Source organism: Phlebotomus papatasi, chromosome 1 (assembly GCF_024763615.1).
Source record: "Phlebotomus papatasi isolate M1 chromosome 1, Ppap_2.1, whole genome shotgun sequence".
Classification (NCBI taxonomy): Eukaryota; Metazoa; Arthropoda; class Insecta; order Diptera; family Psychodidae; genus Phlebotomus; species Phlebotomus papatasi.
In genome coordinates this window covers 94,320,515-94,335,452 of record NC_077222.1, presented here as the reverse complement: position 1 = coordinate 94,335,452, position 14,938 = coordinate 94,320,515, and the positions used below count along the sequence as shown (strand labels likewise).

General features: G+C 34.2%; 1 protein-coding gene across 4 annotated transcripts in view; it reads left to right on the top strand.

The window, feature by feature from the left end:
- LOC129809772 (protein trachealess) overlaps nt 1-14,938 on the top strand; it is a 205,704-nt gene that overhangs the window by 60,762 nt on the left and 130,004 nt on the right. For all 4 annotated transcript variants that reach the window (XM_055859849.1, XM_055859847.1, XM_055859845.1 and 1 more), the window contains exon 3: nt 12,355-12,402. In XM_055859849.1, coding sequence (XP_055715824.1) covers nt 12,355-12,402 — 48 coding nt within the window. The remainder of the gene's footprint in view (nt 1-12,354; nt 12,403-14,938) is intronic.

Sequence of the window (14,938 nt, the reverse complement as noted above, 5' to 3'; positions counted from 1 at the left end):
TTTTGAACACATATTATCATTTTCGAGCACGAATTGTTTTATTTTTCAACTCAAAAATCTTATTCATTAACTCTTTCCGGTTCGGACAGCAACATATCCAATCAATTTCACAATTTTTGAATCAATAATATTTTAGCTCAGAAACTAATCAAGCTCTTGGAAGAAATATTTTACATTCTTATAGATTTTAATTATACACGAGAATCATATTTTTATCGATTCTAAAAAAAGGTCTTTCTTGAGTGATATTTCCTTTGGGGATGAATTTCAAAAGATGTGAAAGAGGTAATCCATCACTATCACCACTATCACTAACTCAGAATGTGCTTCGCACATACTCTGGTTTCGAACACTTTATATTTTTCCCATGTTCCTTCAATGAATATAACTTAGTGGCAATGAGTCACATATTTAAAAAAAAAATTAGGTCAGATTAATTAAAGGAATATGGGAAGAATTCGAAGCCAGAGTGTGTGCGAAGCCTGAAAGCTTTCCCCAAAATTTATTATTGGAACTGAAGAATTCCACTTTGGTTCTTAAAGATCGTTTGCGATGGACTCCAAAAATATACTTTAATGTATAGTTATATATATTTTATGTTTTTTTTATATTTATTTTATATATTTAATTCCCTCTTTTGATGAATATTACATTACTTTTAATTTTTCTTTTATTTATCGATTAGAATTTTTTATATGCTACAGCTGGAATATTTTGTTAATTCTTTAAGTACGGTTGGTCAATCAAAATTAATAAGAAGATAATTGAGAGGAAGTCACTAATAAAATAAAAGATAAACCCTTTGAAAATTAATAATAAAATGTAAAAAATTAAAATGATCACAATTGTTAAAAAATTGTCAAAAGGATGTTGTTTATCGATTTAGCAAACTTTTCTTATTAACTCAAAAAAGATTTTTTTCAGAGGAATAAAAAAATAAATTACCCAAATTACCTTATTTTTGATTAAAAAAAAAGTCACTCAATTTAGGAATTCTGTAGGACCACACTAATAAACAATTTAAGAATACACTATTAAACAATTTATGAATTTAATGATTTGTTGGGAAATTTTAATTTCCAGAAAGTCACATAAAATTTATAGACAATAAACTTTTCTGTATTAACTAGCGTAGACAATTTTTTTCAGTGTAGATAGTTATTAGCTTAATTAGTTAAGTAGTGCTCCGTGAACGCATGATGAATTTAAATGTGCACTCAGAGAAAAGTTGTTGTTATATGTGCAGAAAAATTATTTCAAATTTTTCGCAGTGCCTTGGGGTATAACAATAAATATGGGAAAATCTCATGTTGAATTGATTATGTCTATTTTTCAAAATATACACTTGTATTTGTCAGCTTTATTAATCACTCAAGTCCCCATTTTGGCGTATGATGGATGCTGATGTGACATTTTGACACTCTTCGCATTCTCTCAATGGACAAACTCCGAGTTGTATTTGATTTGGACGTGCACAGCAGCCAAATTCAATCAAATCACTCCACGAGTATTATTCTATTTTGGCATCAGTTCATCCCAAATATGGCCATATAGGCCTATTGATTGAAGCAAAAACATGACAAAATCTCATGCTACCCAGCCATCTGCTTTGGGATTTTTCTAAGCAAAATTCCACCCACACCTTCAGTACTCTTCCTGTGAGATGCATATAAGGATGGTATCTCCTCGGTGATGGGTGCAATGAAATATTTATCCGCACTTCCATGTGCGTGGCATTTTGATCTTATACTTGAGCATTCAACGTCTCCTTGATGATGATTTCATGGACCACACAAATCCACAGTTGCTCATTTCTAACCGCCCCCTTCCCTCAGATCCCTGAATGAAGCAACCCCCAATGGAGACAAACATTCCACCTCAGAGGAATCCATCTCCTCGGGAAGAGATGAATGAGCCACCCAAAGCCTCATCCATCCCCCCAAGCATTTATCTTCCCTTCGTAAGAAAGGCAAGAAGGTAATACGTTAAGTGGTTTGTGTGTCAATAATTCAATATTATGACTGCATTTCGCCATTCTTCTTCTCATGCGCTATTTTTATGTCCTCCGCACAAACACTTTTGGATATTTTGTCTTATTGCTCTGGGTCCCTTCTCTCCAGATGCAATCACTTATTCATGGCAATGGAGCATTGTGTGGCTTTTTGTGTCCTCCTCATCTCACTTGGCAAATTCAAATGCCATCATTGTCATTTTTTCTTCCTTCATCCTCCTCCGAAAAAAAATGCGTGTTGAGAGAAGAAAAGTCCCATAAAAATACCGCCTAACATGCATCTCGGGGAAAAACTATGAGAAAAGTTACGAAGAAGAACAGTGAAAAACACTGCACTGGGATATTTAAGATCATCTCAAGCATACTTAATTTATGAGTTATTAATATTTTGAGCTTTACGATTAAATTGGCGTGAAATAATTCTGTAATTTATGCAACTTTGCACGACTTTTTCATTGATCTTCCGCGCAGCCTTAGGAATTGCTCATATTTATATTCCTGGGCAACATGGCTGGAAAATGCACTACTAATTGCAGAGGATGGTATATTCGAGCGATTGGAATAATTGTTAGCAGTAATTAAAATTACAATGTTGGTATGAAAGTTTTTTCTCCGTCTGGCATTAAAAAATTATAGAGAAGGGGTTTGTTTGTTTAGAAAGTGTTGATGATAACAAAGAGTATCAGAAGTGGGGTAAGGTTTTGAAGTAAATTTTTGTGACTTCATCTACTACCGCTACTTCAATAAAGTTCAATTAAACTAAATATAGATACTTTAGGAAATACATAGAGGTCAATTTGATAATATGAATGATATACGATAACTAAAAAAAATACACAAGAAAAAGACTTAATTTTCTCCAAAGCTTTCGACCCCCGGTATGGATCTTCCTCTTTGTTCTCTTGGATAATATTTACAGTCACTCATACATACTCAATTAAAATCTTCTAAGGTAAAGTACCCTTTATTCGACCGGTTCCTCTATTCGACCGGTAGATTTATTTATTCAATTTAATTATATTTGCTATAATATTTTGTGTATGATCTAACATTAATAGGTCAATTATTCTTTAAACAATACGAATCAGTGACAAATTCATAGAAATTGATGAAATTCACCATCAAATATTCAAAAAATGACCCACCGGTCGAATAGAGGAACCCGGTCGAGTAAGGGTACTTTACCTTAAATGGTTGGGAAACGTATTTTGTCTCCTTAACACAACACGAATATTGCCCAAAAGAAATTATATAAAATAAGTAAAACATTCTCAGCCCGCTGTGGAAGGCCTATACCTAGGGTCGAAAGCTTTGGGGAAAATTAGGTCTTTTTATTTGGAGAGAAAGTGATCCTATGACGAATACCGTAAAAGCTAAAGATAAGCTACGTCACACACATTATTCGCAGTTACCAATTTTAAGACTTGTAATATTGTATAACAAAGTACCATATCAACATCACTGTATAACTGGATAACTTATTGTATACGGGGTCTCGAGATTATGTACATTTTCGGGACCAAAAAGGCATGCGTGAAATACTCGTAGCATTATGCATCCAGAATATTTCCATTCCATATACCTACAGGAGATTCCTTTTGATTAGCACTTTAACTACTCTACACATTGGGAGCAATATTCATCAAAAATTCCATTTTTGAAAGAATTTTGACGTTTCCATTTACAATAGCGCATACGATCTCTTTCAAAAAACCAATTTTTGATGAAAATTACTCCCAATCTCTAGAGGCCATTAAAGGTCCTGGTCAAAATCCCGAAAGCCTAAATCCAGAAAGCCAAAAAACCTGAACGCCAAAATCCCGAAAGCCAAAATCTTCAATAGTCAAAATCTTGAATGGGTCAAAACTCTTAAAAGCCAAAATCATGAAAGCCAAAATCCCGAAAGCCAGAATTTTGAACGCAAAACCCCGAATTCTTAAAACTTTCATTTATTTGTTATTTTTGTTTTAGGGTCATGTCATGGGTGACCCAATCGTCCTTAAAGGGTTAAATCGACTGTAGAACAAATTCAGCGCAACGTAAACGTAGTCAGAACAAAAATATATTAAAAAAAATTACCTCAATAAAGGAAATTTAATTTTTTCAGAGTGTATTTTAATGTGTAAAATTTATAAAATGCCCAATAGTAGGCAAACACGCAGAATTGTATGTGCACAATCCTGTCAGGTGCATAATCATGAAGTGCATAATCCCGGGACCCGGTGTAGTATTCTTAAATTCACTGATTGAAACACAGATATTTTCTTTTGTGTAGGGGAAACTGGGGTACCACAGTAACAGCATCTCTATAATGCCTATAAATTTCTATAAGTTCTATCCTATGAAGTCGAATATCCGATTAAAAAATCGCAGTGTTTGGTGGTGCCCCAGTTCCCCCATTATTCCATTAAATTTTCGCCATTAAAAAAGCGAAGTTGTTAAGAACAAAAATTTAATAAATTTATGTTATTGCCCTCGATCCTTTGTATTTTCCTTAAAAATCAAAATTAATTTATAGTGTGAAAATCAGCATTCTTTAGCAGCATAATAATTCGTACTGAACTTCAATACTTCAGCGCAGCCCATCAATGGTATTTGTATCATATTTGCTATATTAAGACATCACCGTACAAATCAGTAGTAAAAAATCGGTTCTTTTTGAAAAGGAAAATAAAAAAGTTTTCGTTTAATATGCGAGAATATTGTAATTAGTTAAATTAGAGTAATTTTGTGTTAAAAGTTTGGTTATTTACTAATTCAAATTTTAATATTTTTCTTCCAAAATTTAATATTTTATGCTTCCGGCACACCTTTTATATTTAGATCAATAAAATATAATGCAGAACAAAATTCGCGTCCCTTTCTTTCCCAAAGGTTTTGCATAAGTTTATCCCACTCTTCCGAACTCAAAATTGGACTAAACTAAATTTAATTTGGTAAGATGTTCAAACGAAGTGGAAAAGAGTATGATAGACTAATGCTAAACTAAATTAATATTTCACATTTTAATGGATTTTTCGGACTCCGATTGAGTCATCGAATCCAATGGAGTCAACAGGCCTGGAAATAATTATTTGACTCCATCGAGGTCCTACTGTATTTAAATTAAAGTTATTTTGTGTTAAAAGTTTGATTATTTACTGATAAAAATTTTAATATTTTTTTCTGCCAAAATTTAATTTTTATGCCTCCGGCACACCTTTTATATTTAGATCAATAAAATTTAATGCAAAACAAAATTCGCGTGCCTTTCCTTCTCAAAAGTTTTGCATAAGTATATCCCACTCTTTCGGACTCAAAATTGGACTGAACTAAATTGAATTTGGTAAGATGTTCAAACGAAGTGGAAAAGAGTATGATAGACTAATGCTAAACTAAATTAATATTTCACATTTTAATGGATTTTTCGGACTCCGATTGAGTCATCGAATCCAATGGAGTCAACAGGCCTGGAAATAATTATTTGACTCTATCGAGGTCCCACTGTATTTAAATTAAAGTCATTTTGTGCTAAAAGTTTGATTATTTACTGATAAAAATTTTAATATTTTTTCTACCAAAATTTAATTTTTATGCCTCCGGCACACCTTTTATGTTTAGATCAATAAAATATAATGCAGAACAAAATTCGCGTCCCTTTCTTTCCCAAAAGTTTTGCATAAGTTTATCCTACTCTTTCGGACTCAAAATTGGACTGAACTAAATTTAATTTGGTGGGATGTTCAAACGAAGTGGAAAAGAGTAGGATAGACATATGCTAAACTTTTAAAAAAGAAAGAGATATGAATTTAAATTTTATGCAATTTTCCTGGTGTAAAAGGTGAAAATTTTATATCATTGCTAAAATCAGTCTGATTGGGACAAATGCCAGTAAAAGTTTGTTTTTAGAAAGCTATATATTTTTTATTCTTTATTGTTTCAGTTGCTTACAAGTTTTAAATTGAATAGGTACTGATCGAATTAAATTTTTACTGAACAAAAAGTCACTTCCTGAGTAAATTATGTGGATTTTTTTTATTCTAAACGTAGTATTATTTTGTTTTTATTTTTGCAAAATTATCTGAAAACAAAGGTTCTAATCAACATAAAGTTAAGGAAGTACTTATGTCAACATTTTTCTGAGTGTTTATTTTCGACTAACTTTCCTAACTGAACCCATGACATGAATAACGATGGACATGGGTTATATCGAAGTTTGATGGAAACTTCATCCCTCAATTAATGTTTCACCTTTGCAGTAAATGCAACCTAATTATCTCCTTACAGATGGCAATAATTTTTGGGGATAATGTGAAACACTTTCAGTGTATGGAAGATCTAGATGGTGTGAGCTGAACAGAGGATTATCCTTGGCAGACTATGGTTGAGGCATCTCCTGAATAAGTACTTTTTATGGGCGTCTGGGTGCTCGTAAAGCGCCCAAATTGAGATTTATTCTAGGTCGTGGAGAGGTATTTCTCTTTTTTCCTGCCACCCAAAGTCACTGAACTGTCTTTTTTTTGGCGGTTTCTCGTGATATACTCAACCTGTTGGGGTGATTTTTCTTCTCAGGCCATCCCAATCGACAAAGATATTGCTTTCTCCCCAAAAGTGACTTTCAATTGCTTTTGCAAATCCCATTGAGTTCCCCAGGAGGAGTCGCCAGGGAGGATTGTTTGGAAGAAAAATGTGCGAAATTTTGCATTTAATTGAGATTTTTGAAGAATAGGCATCCTACGTGAATTTCCCGCCAAATTTTTATTTATCACAGTTAAGGGATTTGCTGCTAAAATGAGCAAGTGTTGAGGGGTTTGATGTGGAGGAGGGATGTCATTTTGTTAAATGCTTCCCTTGTCGAACAAGGCAGACATATAATGAGCAAAAGAGGGCGGAAAGTCACCCTCATGTGGAGTTGGATTGCACAAAAATTAGGATGGCACAATTTCCCTTCCACTTTGAGGCACATTATCTTTAATATGTAATTAAGTATAAATATCCAATTGACTTAAATCTTGAACGAGAGAATGGCATCCAAGCTCAATTTTTGTGTCATCATCTGCGGAATTGGAGAGAAAAGAAGAGCTTAAGATTTAGATTAGAAAATAATCTTCTATCAGGATGATATTGGGATTTTCTTTGGGAAATTTCATTAACATAATTTTCTACATAAAAATCATATTTTGATGATGAATTCGAAGGATCTTGATATAGATTTTAAGGGAGAGCGGGGATTTTTCTTTTTGATTTTTTTTGTTTCAAATGTATGTATCTGAATGATCCACTGCTGTCCCATAAATGGTTTCACTAGGCACGTGGATGAGGGTTGTTTTTTGGCACTAAAAACAAGAGAGTGAATGAGTAGAATGAATATGTTGTGTTTTTAGGGTAAGTTTTCATCCCCTTGGGCTATGTTTTTCATAAAGGGAAAACCTTCATTCTGTCGCATTCTCTAGTTGAACTTCGCAGAAGAAGCATATCCCAAGAAGTCTGCAAGCAATCTACACCAAAAGCAAAAAAAGCGTTTAACCAATAATAATTATTGGTACAGAAATCCCGCGGAAGATGAAGTGAAAAGTTTCAGAAGGTGTGTCTGTGATTCAATAAATTTCCCCATGAGGTGCATTTACTGGTGAAGGGATCGAAAAAGACGATGAATAGTTTGTGGTGTGTGTAATTGATTGTGAATTGTGAGGAATTGATGAAGAATTGCGCTAATCTGCAAGTGAATTCCAATGGGCAGAACAACGAGTGAATTGCACGCACAGTAATTGATAAATGATGGAGTACTCTGTCATTATTGCCTTCAATTGGGGTTCAATGTACATCTTCAGTTGCTGGAGGATCGTCTGCATTGGTGATTTGCACTGCCAGTGCAAGTGTATAATTGTTAATTTGTGGCATGATTTGTTAGTGCGATGTCAGACTCCATTCTCCTAATTCATTCACAATCTCTCGGCTTTTGCTGGATTTAAGAACACGTGTACCTTGGGAGGATCTGACTTTAAAATAATTTAGGGTGCAAGATGTGCGACTTCCTGGCCCTTTACCATCACCAATTTCTTCCATTATTGTAATTAAGTACTTTCTTTAATTTAAGGTTTAAGCACAATATGAATTTACTTAGTAATTTCAAGTATTGAAACCACTATACCGTTAATATAATTAATCAAAGAGGTTATATTGAAATGTGAGGTTATGTTACTTCTAACCAAAAAAATAAGGTTTTTGTGCAAAGGCCTCTACCACGGATTACTATATTCCTCGATAGTAGATAGACATTTTTGTGTCCCATAGTAGTGCAAACAAACTGAATAAAAGTACGAATAAAGACGTCGTACCCTTGCTTCTTGATATTCACTTAAACTTCATTGAAAATCACTTAAATCCTACATTCTCAATCCTCAGCATCAAATCGCATCATTCCTGGGTGCACTTTTATTTGGTTTGTTTGCACTACTATGAGATACGAAAATCTCTACCTACTATCCAGGAATATAGTAATCCGTGCCTCTACACATTGGGAGCAATTTTCGTCAAAAATTGCATTTTTGACAGAATTTTGACGTTTCCACCTACAGAAGTGCAGACTATTTCCTTCAAAAAAATAAATTTTGACAAAAATTGCTCCCAATGTGTAGAGGCCTTAACTAAAGCCATTCCATATTAGAATAATATTTTGATTAATTTTGGTATCTTAAATCACACTTTAAATTCAAATTTGCTAAAAATTATAATCTCTGAGACCTAACCTCAAAATTAGACTAACAAATGCATAATTAGGACAGGATTAGGAATTCCGGACAAACTAATTTAGAGTTCACACTACTCTCTTAAAAGTTGGCTTTATCTGAATCTAATAAGGGATGAAAATCGTTACGAAATAAATCCACAATTATTTTTAGATTAGTACAAACATAACCTCTTATGCCAAGTAAATCATTTCATTCTCCTAAGACTATGGGTAATCTAATCAAATAAGAAATATGTTTTTTTTTTAATTATTATATTTGTGGTAATCAAATATATTCTTATGACTAGTTCTTCTAACAATAGAAGTCCAATCCAATAAGATCGTAGAACTGTCATTAGGGGAGGGTGGGGCAGTTTAACGACGGGGCAGTTTCAATTTTTGCATATTCTTCTTATCCCTTTGAAAGGAATGGGATAAAACCTTTATGTTATTGAAGAGACAACTGAGACCCATGTTCATAAAAATAATTAATTTCGTGACGCTTCTCGTTTGAATTCTGTAATTGATTTTATGAAACTGTAAAAAAATCTAACTTTTTATAATGTTTTATTTTCAACAATTTCTGAACTATTGCACTTATCTATCGAAATAACATAATTATATTAAATTACCAGTGGTTTTATGATTATTATAAGGCATTTAGCGTTGGATGAAATCTAAGACGGTTCTGACAATTTTCATTTGAGTTCCGAAAGTTCGTGAGGGGCAGTTTCATGCAAGCACACGGAGAATTTTCCAGTGTCTAATAATTTACTTTTTTAATCAAAATTAACTTAAAATGATCAATGAAAACGTTTTGTAGCTGTTTTGTCGATAAAGTTCGAAATTATGGAAAGTAATATTTCTTAAAAGTTCATAATAAAAATTTAAAAAAATAATCTTTCAGTGTTTTCTAAGTGCTTAAAAAAAAATCATGAATTTAATTGTTTTAATATATTTTCAGAATGTTTTCAGCAAGATATTGTAATTTTTTTTAGTATTATAAAAATTCAAGACTTTAAAATACTATTATAAAACTGTTATACTGAAAAGAACATGTTCCAAAGATATAATGACTCAACAATGTACAGAATTAGCTTAGCACTACAAAAGACATTTCTTTCGTATAAAAATTCAAAGAAAATTGCTCAATTAATGAGATATAGGCTAGGAAATCTTTAGCGATATTTTATTTTCTCTGTATGATCAATTAGTGTTCAAATTCTGTTATAAAGTTCTTGTTCGATTATATTTTTAGGTTTTAGAGTCTTAGAAGACTTCAAAATAGTAATTTTAATCAATTATGGTATCGCAAGTTTCCTATAAACACGTTTTATCTTTCTCAAAAATTGCCTCATATTTATCTTGAAATTAGTCTGGGGCAATTTGCAACAGCTTTCACTGCAGAAATCTTTGCTGTGGTGTCAGCATTGTTTTGCCTTCTAGATCATGGACTAGAAAACAAGGACATCTGCATTGCATCGTACAGCAAGAGGGCTTTGAGAGCAATTGTAGAGGGATCAACTGATTCATTATTGATAAAGGAAGCAAGAAATTATTTCAGCAAACTCTCAGCACATAATAGAATTATTTTGTTCTGGGTCCCGGGACACGCAGATATCCTGGGAAACGAGATTGCGGATAGGCTATCGAAACTCGGTAGGGAAAGTACTTTTATAGGGCCTGAGCCTGTGACAGGAATACGCAAGGAAACGAAGAATGATGAATTAAAGAACATTGTTCTTAAAGAACACGAGAAATATTGGAAAAACTTAAATGTCTGCAGATCCACAAAGGCTCTGATTACCAATTCAATAGACATTTTTGGGCAATTATTGGAATTTCCTAGGAAATCTACAAGAATTATCGTTGGACTGCTTACAGGACACTGGCTGAATGCCCATCTATTTAAGATGGGCCTTACCGACAGTCCGGAGTGCAGATGGTGCAAAATTTCATATGAAACAGTGGAGCACTTTCTGGGAGATTGTCCAGTGCTATCTGCGCTTAGACGTGGTATATTTGGACAGGACACCATAAACTTTAAGGATTTTCAAGTTACCCGGTTAAGTGATTTACTCAACTTTTGGATCAAAGCGGAAAATGGAATCGAGTTAAGGGATTTAAATACTTAGGCATGCAGAGCTCACTACCCGCTCAAAATGGCTGCATCCCTTCTCTGGAATTTAATCATCAATCTACAATCTATCTTGAAATTACCCCGTAATGGGGGACTTTCACACATACTGCCCATACTGCCTTTCAAGTGAAATGAATTTCTCCACAATAGACTAATGAAATTAAAGGATGTTTGTTATTATTTTTATTAGCCCTAAACCCAACTGTAATTCACAGAATATACAAAGTTTTATTTCTGTTTATCATCTTTTTGCAAAATGGTCCTAAAATCCATTGTGCAATTTAGGGCTGAAACTGCCCCACCTCCGCTATGCTTGCTTAATGTTAGAAAGTTCAAATGCTCTGCATTTTAACTGAAATTCAGATTCTTTCCGATCTCATTTTTATTTTTATTTTTGGAAAGATATAGAAAATATATCTGTAATTGCATTCATATTAAAAAAAACCTTCTAATTTTCTTAAGATGTATTCCATATAACACTAAGACGGCGGTGGCCGCAGAAAGAAAAAACTACATACTCACGCATGATCAACAATCTGTACTTCTAAAACATTGTGATGAATAAATTATCTATCTATCTATCTATCTATATGTTTTCAAATTTAAGATTATATTGAGACTAACCTCAAAATTCAATTCAATTTATTTTTTTAACTCATTCCTTGTCTTCTTACAAAGTAAATTATTCATTAAAATACTATTTGTTTTTGAGTTACTTTAAATATAACCTTACATTTTAAAATAGTTTTTCTGTATAATAAAATAATACAGCGCATTAAACATTTGGAGAAAATATCGAAATTTAACGTAATTTTAAAAATTTCTACAGAGTCCTAGAATTCTCATTAGTATGTCACTTTAGTTGATAAATTTAGCAATTTGAGGTTAAGATATCTTGGGATTGGGCTCATAACCTCAACCTAACCTTATAACCTCAAATAAACGATTGAGGTTAAGAATTGTTAACTGTTAACTTTCCATAGTAGATATTGCAAGTATTTTTTTGATTCATTTTTAGCATTTCTAGTGTAAATAATTTCAATATCAAATGCATTTTTAATGCTCAGATATTAAGTTTCGGAGGTTAGAATTTAAAGCGAAAATAAATCATTTTTATTTGCTGTGTTTTGAAATAGATATTCAAAGATTTCTTCCTACTAAAAATAAATTGTGATTTAATATAACCTCAAAATCCGATATAACCCCTTTTCTAAAATCTTATAGAGCTCATTATAGATATAGATATAGACAATCGAAGTTAAAGTTACAAATATTTGTGTAGTCATTGAGTTTGCACATGTAATCCACATTGAGCTCTCATTTGAACCCCTAAAAATTTTCAAACCTCAATTGTAGTTTCCCGGAACGATTTGCATTTTCCTGAATGTTTTAAAAAACAAAACGAAAAATGCAGGAATTCCCTCTAATTCTTTTCGTTTGGTCAAAAGTAGAATGTCAACTAACTGATTCTCTCTCTGCTCTTCTTCCGTGCAGGAAACCCTCGATGGACGACGTGGGCAATCCAACCTCGGTCAATGCACGGTAAGTCACACCACAAGACCCCCAATCCCATGCACCATGCATCCCCATAAGCCACACCGTGTGGTCATCGACGGTGGTCACTTTTGGATAATGCCTAGAGATTTGTGAGTCATACCACGAGTGGCAGGGATTTTCATCCAATTCCGCTTTTCATTTGCATAAGTTAACTTTTTCGTCAAACCCTTTTGGTGACCACCGTGGAAGCCCAAAATTGGTTTCCGCGAGACAGAGAGAGAATCCCTGCCAGAGCGTGTGGTGGGAATTTGAGCAATTCCCCAACAAATTTAATTATCTGCCTGGTTTTTGTCTGGGTCACACAATTCAAGGGAAAACGCGTATTGTCTTGCCATACGATCTCTTAAGCCTTTTTTTCTCTCTCCCGCATCAAATCCCCTCGCGCGCTTTCTCCTCTGATGAGATGTGCATAAATCGATGGGCAAGGAATCCCAATGTGACCAGTAAGACCATGGGTTCTATGCGATGTGCAACTGCAGAACTAATCGACCTCCATTAGCGATTGATCGGCACAGTGGATGATCGAGACACAATGGTTATGATTGAAGGCATCACAAGTGATCTCACTTGAGAATCTCTGAAATACCCCTATGACCCTCTTCGTCTGCTGGGACTTCCCTCTCACTCTGTCTCATGGTGGAACCATGTGAAAAATTAATACGGGCACGAGATGGGAAAAAATGGAACAAGTTGCAATTTTTCTCTCAAGTGCAGATTTGTTATCTTCCACCATGCAGCGCATAAGGTGCAACCGTTGCTGAACGACCGATCATACTCACAATGTGTAATCATATAGGAAGACGCATTGAGACAATCAAGGGGAAAATCACTAATAAATTCTGGTTCGTTCTTGGAATAAAAACCAATATAAGTGTTAAGTATTTAAACTTAAACATGTTTATTAGTTTCGGAATTTGGGTAGAGTTGTAAACTCACCGTCAATACTAAACGAATGGACAGATTTCCATCTATCACGTTATGATTTTATTGTCAGTCAGTAACGCAATACGTTCTCTTCCGAACTCCAAGAAAGTCAGTAAAATCACTGACTTTATTGTTCTATGTTTAACATATTTTGTTCCGAATTGAAAGAAAAGTCAGTAAGGTGGTCGACAGACTATTTCTGAATTGCAAGGAAGTCAATAATACGTTCATAACGTTCTCTACATAGTTGCAAGAAAATCAGTAAAGCGTACAAAATGTCATGTTCCAAACTGCAAGAAGATCATTAATATATTTAATATGTCGTTTTCCTATTTACAAGAAAGTTAGTAACACGTTCACTATCTCCAGTACCGAATTGCAAGAAAGTCTGTAACGCGTTCAACACATCTTGTTCTGAACTAAAGGGAAGTCAGTGACACGATCAATACGTTCAGTTTCGAATTGCAAGAAAGCCAGTAACGCCTTCAACACGTCCTGTTTCGATTTGTAAGAAAGTCAATAACGCATTCAACATGGCTTGTTCATAATTACAAGAAAATCAGTAGCACGTCCAACACGTCCTGCTCCGAATTGCAAGAGACTTAGTAATGCGTTCAACACGCACTGTTTCGAATTGCAAGAAACTTAGTAACGCGTTCAACACGCCCAGTTCCGAAATGCAATAAACTTATTATCGCGTTCAGCGCGTCCTGCTCCGAATTGCAAGAAACTTAGTATCACGTGCAACACGTCCTGTTCCGCATTGCAACAGACTTAGTAATGCGTTCAACACGCACTGTTTCGAATTGCAAGAAACTTAGTAACGCGTTCAACACGCCCAGTTCCGAAATGCAAGAAACTTATTAACGCGTTCAGCGCGTCCTGCTCCGAATTGCAAGAAACTTAGAAACGCGTTCAACACGTCCTGCTCCGAATTGCAAGAGACTTAGTAACGTATGCAACACATCCTGTTCCGAATTGCAAGAGACTTAGTAACTCGTTCAACACGTTCTGTTACGCATTGCAAGAGACTTAGAAAAGCGTTCAACACGACCTATTCCGAATTGCAAGAAACTTAATAACGTGTGCAAAACGTTCTGTTCCGAATTGCAAGTAAGTCAGTAATGCGATGAACATGTTCTTTCCCGATTTATAAGGAAATCAGTAAAGTGTTCATGCTCAACCTTCTGAATTGCAAGAAAATCAGTAAGACGTTCAACACGTCCTGTTCCGAATTACAAGAAAGTCAGTAACAAATTCAAAACGTCTTGCTCCGAATTGCAAGTAAGTCAGTAACGCATTCAATACATTTTGTTCAGAACTGTGAGCAAGTAAGTTATGCTTGCAACACGATCGGTTTAGAATTGCAAGAAAGTCGGTAAAACATTCAACGCAACCCTGTTACGAATTGCAAGAAACTTAGAGCAAAGCCCAGCGTTTTTAATAAGGAAATGAATATACGACAGACTGTTTTTGCTTGCATCAATTCAAATATAAATCAGGTTTATTAGGGGTGTATACGTAAATTATCATATATTTACATCTCTGTTTAGAAAAGAGAAAAGTGTCTCGGATGAAACATAAATGGTATGTTGTA